This window comes from Otolemur garnettii, unplaced genomic scaffold (genome assembly GCF_000181295.1).
Source record: "Otolemur garnettii isolate 467f Iridium unplaced genomic scaffold, OtoGar3 scaffold00007, whole genome shotgun sequence".
Taxonomy (NCBI): domain Eukaryota; kingdom Metazoa; phylum Chordata; class Mammalia; order Primates; family Galagidae; genus Otolemur; species Otolemur garnettii.
This window is the reverse complement of record NW_003852402.1, coordinates 23,499,259-23,505,686: the sequence shown is the minus strand read 5'-3', so window position 1 is coordinate 23,505,686 and position 6,428 is coordinate 23,499,259. Positions and strand designations below refer to the sequence as shown.

The window sequence follows — 6,428 nt, the reverse complement described above, 5'->3', positions numbered from 1 at the left end:
AAAAAAAAAAAAAAAAGAAAAGCATGTACATTCCCACTCCTGCATTGTTTCTTCCATCATTGCCTTTGTTTGACATATTCCCTGTATTTTCCCCTATGACTAAATAATAGATCTAAGTGTTCCATTTCTAGAAACTTTCTTTGGTTCATTGTGTCTGTGATGATCTTGTCCTTTCTGCAGATTTACATATCATTTGTTATCCAAGTTACTCTTTTTATGATGTTATGCTTATCACCTTTTGTGTTCTCTGGAACTTAATTCTATGTTTTTAATCATGTTATATCTAATTTTTATACTGTAGATGCTGATGAACTTTCTGCATTTGCTAATTCCAAAATGGCTTATGAGAATATGCCCAAGATGCACACTATTTACAGCTCAGACTCTCCATCAAGTCATAGTCCTAAAGAAAAGGATCGAGGAAATTTGAGTTTATTGGATCATTTTCTGAAAGTCTTTGCATATTGCAGGAGAGCAATGGTAATGCAGTCCTTCTGATTTGCTAATGTAGTGGACATAAATCTCAGCCCATCAACTTGAGTGTGTATGATATATTGCATGTATTTATTTACTATACATATTTTTAGTTTTGACTTTAAGACTTCATCTTGCTAGATTTAGCCTCAGTCACTTGTGAGGTGTGCCTGCCATGATACTGAGGCATGCATTGTTAAGTTGTCAGGGAGAGAGGGTGAACACCTTTAATCATCTATCGTCCATCCTTCACCCACCAAGAGCCTAAGGGATCTTTGTCCCTGTCTGCGCAGTTCTGTGACTGTCCATGCACCTTTCTACAGGGATGGAGTTCTCTTGGGATGCCAGAGATTCCTCTCTAGGGTCTTGATCTCTCTTGGGGATACCACAAAGCTCTCGCTTTCCTCTAGTGCAGGCTACAGGAAATCCTGGCTTCAGCCCAAGCTCCTGCTTCTTCCTGCCATTTGTGTCTCTTCTTAAATGCTTTTTTCTTCTTTTATTCTTTTAAAATACTGCATAATAGATTATTAAGACCTAGATTGCAATCATTATCTATAAAGATATCAATTTCTTTTTTTCTCATAGGAGGAAGGGCACATATATCAAATGTCTCAAGAGTTGAAGGGAAATCTATTCTTTCTAGATAAGAAAGGAAGACTTAGCATTTCCATATTCTCCAGGGAGTGGATAGAATGATTTTACAAAGTATAAAGTAAACCCAGGTCACCCCCTCTGATCATGAGCATCAAACTGCGTGTGCCCTCCTTGCTGCCCACTTCTGGGTCTGGGGAAGCTGGCCCTGCACATCTCATGGGACTCTGCTCCTCCAGCCCCTGCCACTCCTGCCTCTGCAGTCCTGAAAGCACTAAGACTGTTCCCTTTGAAGCCCTCCATTTCACCTTCACTCCTTTGCACTAGCTGTTCCCTAAGGCTCAAATGCTCTTTTCCACCCAGTACCCTGACTGCCACCTTCATGTGACTTGTTCAACTCAACATTAAGGTCTCTGCTTGAATGTCCCTTCCTCAGAAAAGACTTCTTTCCCAACATGTCCTTCAGGTTCCAATCCATTTCAGCTTTAGTTTTCTTTATAAAATTTACTGTTCCATGAAATTATATTTTTATTTGTCTACCTTTTTAGCATTGACCTCCTCAAATAAACTAAAGTAGCATGTGAGGGCACACTCAATTTTCCGTGCTCACTGCTGCATCCTTAGCACCTACAACAATGGGATTTTAGGATTGAGACCACTGGTGTGTAAATCTGAGCTGATCACTTAGTACATTCATGACCTTGGGCAAGTTAGCCCCATGTCTTCATTTCCTCATCTATAAATTGGGTAGAATACTAGTGCACACTTATTTTGTAGTTGTTAGAATTAAATGAGATAATGCAAATAAATGTCTTAACACAGTGTCTAGCATATATAAGTGGTTAGTTATTTTTTATTACCAATACATACTATTTTCAGAATGATCAAATTGTTAAGATATCTGTAACTTTCAGAACTTAGAGGTTTTTTTTTAATGTGTTTGTATTAGGTTCTTGCTCACCGTGGCGGTTATTGGACTTTGCTTCAGAACTGCTGCCGGGTCTTTTGGAACTTTACTCAGGAGCTACAAATACTTCTCAAACAAACAGTGGATATTTACAAAACATCTCTTATTAATCAGGAGAGTTTTCTCTGTGTCTCTGTCATACCATTCTATTTGGGGGCAGAATTCCTTATTGACATGTTAATAAATCTGCAGTGTACCAAGTCTGTTAAGGTAAGGACATTTCGGTGATTATTTTTATGGTATTCAATTTAAAAATATCTTTGTATTGTGCAGTTTGGGATAAGTAGGAATTGGTATTTTTCTTGAGTTCTATTTTGTTTGTCTATATTTCATTTGTTTCTCATTATTATTTTCTTCATAATGTATTACTTGCATTGTTATTAATTAAAAATATCTTGCCCTGAAAATTTATTTTGTTAAAGGGAAGGGAAAGTACCATTTACTGAGCTCTATCTCCTACATAAATTATCCTTAAACAATCTTTTTTGGCAGATAAATAAATAGATCCTGAGCGATTATATAGCTTTCCAGTTGATCTTTATTCCATTGCTTTATCTGTCTATCCCTGTTCTACTTCTTCATGTCTGCTAGAATTTACAGCCTTTTCCAGAGGAAAATATTTAACATTTCTAGAGGAAAATATTTAACAACAATAGCACAAAAGACAGAAAGGGCAAATAAAATTAAACTACCATAAATTTGTTACACTTTATACAAAGTGGTACAATGTTAATTCTTAAGTGGAATGTGATAAGTTAAGGATACATTTAATAACTTCTAGGGTAACTACCAAAAGAGAAATATAGCTTAAAAGCTAACAAAATGAAGTAGTTAACTACAAAGAAGGTAGGAAAGAAGGAACAAAGGAACAAAAAAATATGGGACAAATAGAAATATTAAATCTCACTCAATCATATCAATGACCATATTAAATAGAAGTGGGCTAACCACTCCAATTAAAAGGCAGAGATTGTCTGACTGGATTAAAAAAAAAGTCTACAAGTGAATTGTAATATAAAGAAGCAGACTGAAAATGAAAATATGAAAAGAGATATACTATGAAAACAGTACTTTAATAAAGCTGTTGAGACTATATTAGATAAAACAGTCTTCAAATCAAGGAGTATTACGAGAGGAAAAGGAGGACATTTCACAATAAGAAGAGGCTCAATTAATCAGGAAGATATACCAATAAACGTGTATGTGCCTAATAACATTTAAATAAAATTTAAACCGCATTCTAAACACCCAAAGCTTGAAGAGATTCCTAGTTGATGACCACAATGTTGTGTCAAGAGTATAACACACCTTGATTCCACTGGGAAGGGCACAGAAGATATATGTTTAGGATCCTCTTAGATTGCACTCCAGGTGCCTTCACCATTTTACTCTTTCTGTGTTGTTTCCTTTATAATAAAACTGTAATTATAAGCATAGTGTTTTCATCAAGTTCTGTTGAGTAATTCTAGTACATCATCAAACCCGATGGTGTTATGGGGAACCTTGAATTTATAGCTGAACAGTCAGGAAAGTGGGTGACCTTGAGACTTGTGTCTGGCATGTGAAGAGAGGGCAGTCTTTTGGAGAATTGAGCCTTTAAACATGTAGAGTCTGAGCTAACTCTGGATCATTAATGTCCAAATTGAAGTGAAGTAAACCCAGGTGGGATGGAAAGCTTGCACAAGGGCAAATGGTGTATTCACCAGGATGGATCACATGCAGAGTCAAAAAATAAGTCTTAACAAAACTTCAGAGACTAAAATTTTAAAGAATATGTATTTTGACCAGTATAGAATTAAATTATAAACCAATTACCACAATATAGGAAGAAAAATCTCTGAATATTTGGAAATTAAACAACAGAATTCTAAATGGCCCATGGGTCAAAGAAGAAAATACAAGAGAGATTAAAAAATATTTAAAGCTGGCTCGGAGCCCATAGCACAGTGGTTATGGTGCCAGCCACACGCACTGAGGCTGGCAGGTTTGAGCCCAGCCCAGCACCAGCTAAGCAACAATGATAACAATAACAACAACAAAAATAGCCAGACATAGTGATAGGTGCCTGTAGTCCCAGCTACTTGGGAGGCTGAGGAAAGAGAATGGCATAAGCCCAAGAGTTTGAGGTTGCTGTGAGCTGTGATGCCACAGCACTCTACTGAGGGTGACATAGTGAGACTGTTTCAAAAAAAAAAAAAAGAAAAAGAAAATATTTAAAGCTAATGATAACATTTCAAAACTTGTGGGCTACAAATAAAGCAGTGCACATAGGGAAATGTATAGCTTTAAATGCTTATTAGAAAAGAAGAAAGATACAACTTCAGTTATCTAAATGCTCACTCATAGGGGTTAGGGAAAGAAAAGCAAATTAAATGGATAGCAAGTAAAAAGAAGGAAGCAAATAAGGAGAAATGAAGGAAATGATAAAAGCGGAAATCAATTAGGTATAAAATAAAAGCAAAATTAATAAAGTCAAAAATTAATATTTAAAAAGATCATTAAAACGAATATACTGATGTACAAGTACAAAAGTGAGAAAAGGACAAATTCCTGATATTCGTAATGAAAGGAATATAATTACAGATTCTATAGATATTAAAAGATAAATAAGGGAATATTATGATCAGTTTTCATTAATGAATTTTACAACTTAAATGAAATGGTTACATTTATTGGAAAACATCACCTAGCAAATCTGACACAATAAGAAATAGAAAGTTTGAATTACCCTAAAAACAGTGTGTCCATAAAGTTCATGTGCAATTTAAAATTTTAAATTATTAACAAAACTATATATTAAAAAAACTGAATTCATAATCAGAAACTTTAACATAAAGAAAATTACAGACCCAGATTATTTCCCTGGGGATTCTAGTAAACATACATGGAATAAATATTAAATCATCTACTTTTTAAAGAAATGAGTCCAGCTGAATTCTGACAGATATCAACCATAAAAGTATAAACCAGTATCTCTCATAAACGTAGATGCAAAACTCCTTTATTTTTCTTTTTTAAAAATTTCAGATGAATATGAAGGTACAGGCGATTAGGTTACGTTGTGTTTGTTAGGTAAAGTCCAAATTGTAGTTGTGTCCTTCATCCAGGAGTTGTGCCATAAATCTTTACATTTTGCCTGTTAGGTGAGAGCACACCAACCCCCTACCCTCCTCTCCTGTCTCTCACACTTGAGTTTAATTGTGTTTTTCTTTTGCGTAGATGTGTATGTTTTCTTCTATTAGTATTGAGTCCACTTGATACTTGCTTTTCAATTCTTGTGATACCTTAGTAAGGAGAATGTGCTATAGCTCGTATTCACACCCACTTAGCCCGACTTTAGGTATGCATATTACATTTCACAGTTAGGTGACTTCCAAGTTCTCTTCTAACATCAAGGACTGTGGATCTTGTTAGAGGGGCTGTTTATCCTCTACTTTTGTTTTGTTTTGTTTTGAGACAGAGTTTTACTATGCCGCCCCTTGGTAGAGTGCAATGGCGTCCCAGCTCACAGCAACCTCAAACTCTTGGGCTTAAGCGACTCTCTTGCCTCAGTCTCCCAAGTAGCTGGGACTACAGGCACCCGCCACAATGCCCAGTTATTTTTTTTATGTCGTGGTCATTGTTGTTTGGCAGGCCTGGGCTGGATTCAAACCCACCAGCTCTGGTGTATTGGCTGGCGCCCTAGCTGCTGAGTTACAGGTGCTGAGCCTCTGCTTTTATTTATACCTTCCTTTCCAAATATATATATGGGATAGAGCTAGACAGGACTTGAATTACTCAATGGTTTGGGGTGATAGCCTGGCCCTTAAATGAATCTAAGGGGCTTTGCTTGGCCCTTAAGGTTTTCAAGAGGTATACAGAAATATATCAGGGACTCATGGGAACTGAACACAGTAATTACATAGTAACTCTTTAGGTGAAAAGAGGATCTTCCTAGAAATTTTTTTTTCTTCCTTAGGTTTGACCTTTTCATCAAGGAATTGGGCATGTTATTCTATGAATTAACAAATGTATCTAATATAACGGGGGAACTTCATTATTTCTTTAAATTAAAGCCTATTTTTCCCTAAAAACTTTAACTTTTTTGGTTTAATATCCTTAAATATCTTAGTCCATTAGCCGTGTGTGGCTGTATAAATTTAAGCTTGAATTAATTAAAATTAAATAAAATGAAAAGTTCAGTGGCACTTACCACATTTCACAAGCTCAGTAGCTTTAGGTGTTAAGTGGCTATACTGAACTATATCGGACAGCACAAATACAGCACATTTCCATAATCACAGGAATTTATATTGTATAGTACTGCCTCAAATTATCAAGCTTTGATTTGTATAATCAAAACATACTTTAATTTTCTTTTTGTTCAGTTCTTTTTCATCCTGCATTTTTATCACGT

The 6,428-nt window shown here is 35.6% G+C and overlaps 1 protein-coding gene across 1 annotated transcript in view; it reads left to right on the top strand.

Moving 5' to 3' along the window:
* Nucleotides 1-6,428, top strand: part of CFAP54 (cilia and flagella associated protein 54) — a 301,384-nt gene that overhangs the window by 141,857 nt on the left and 153,099 nt on the right. The window contains exons 35-36 of the mRNA XM_012814149.2: nucleotides 302-480; nucleotides 2,015-2,242. Of these exons, the coding sequence (XP_012669603.2) occupies nucleotides 302-480; nucleotides 2,015-2,242 (407 nt within the window). The remainder of the gene's footprint in view (nucleotides 1-301; nucleotides 481-2,014; nucleotides 2,243-6,428) is intronic.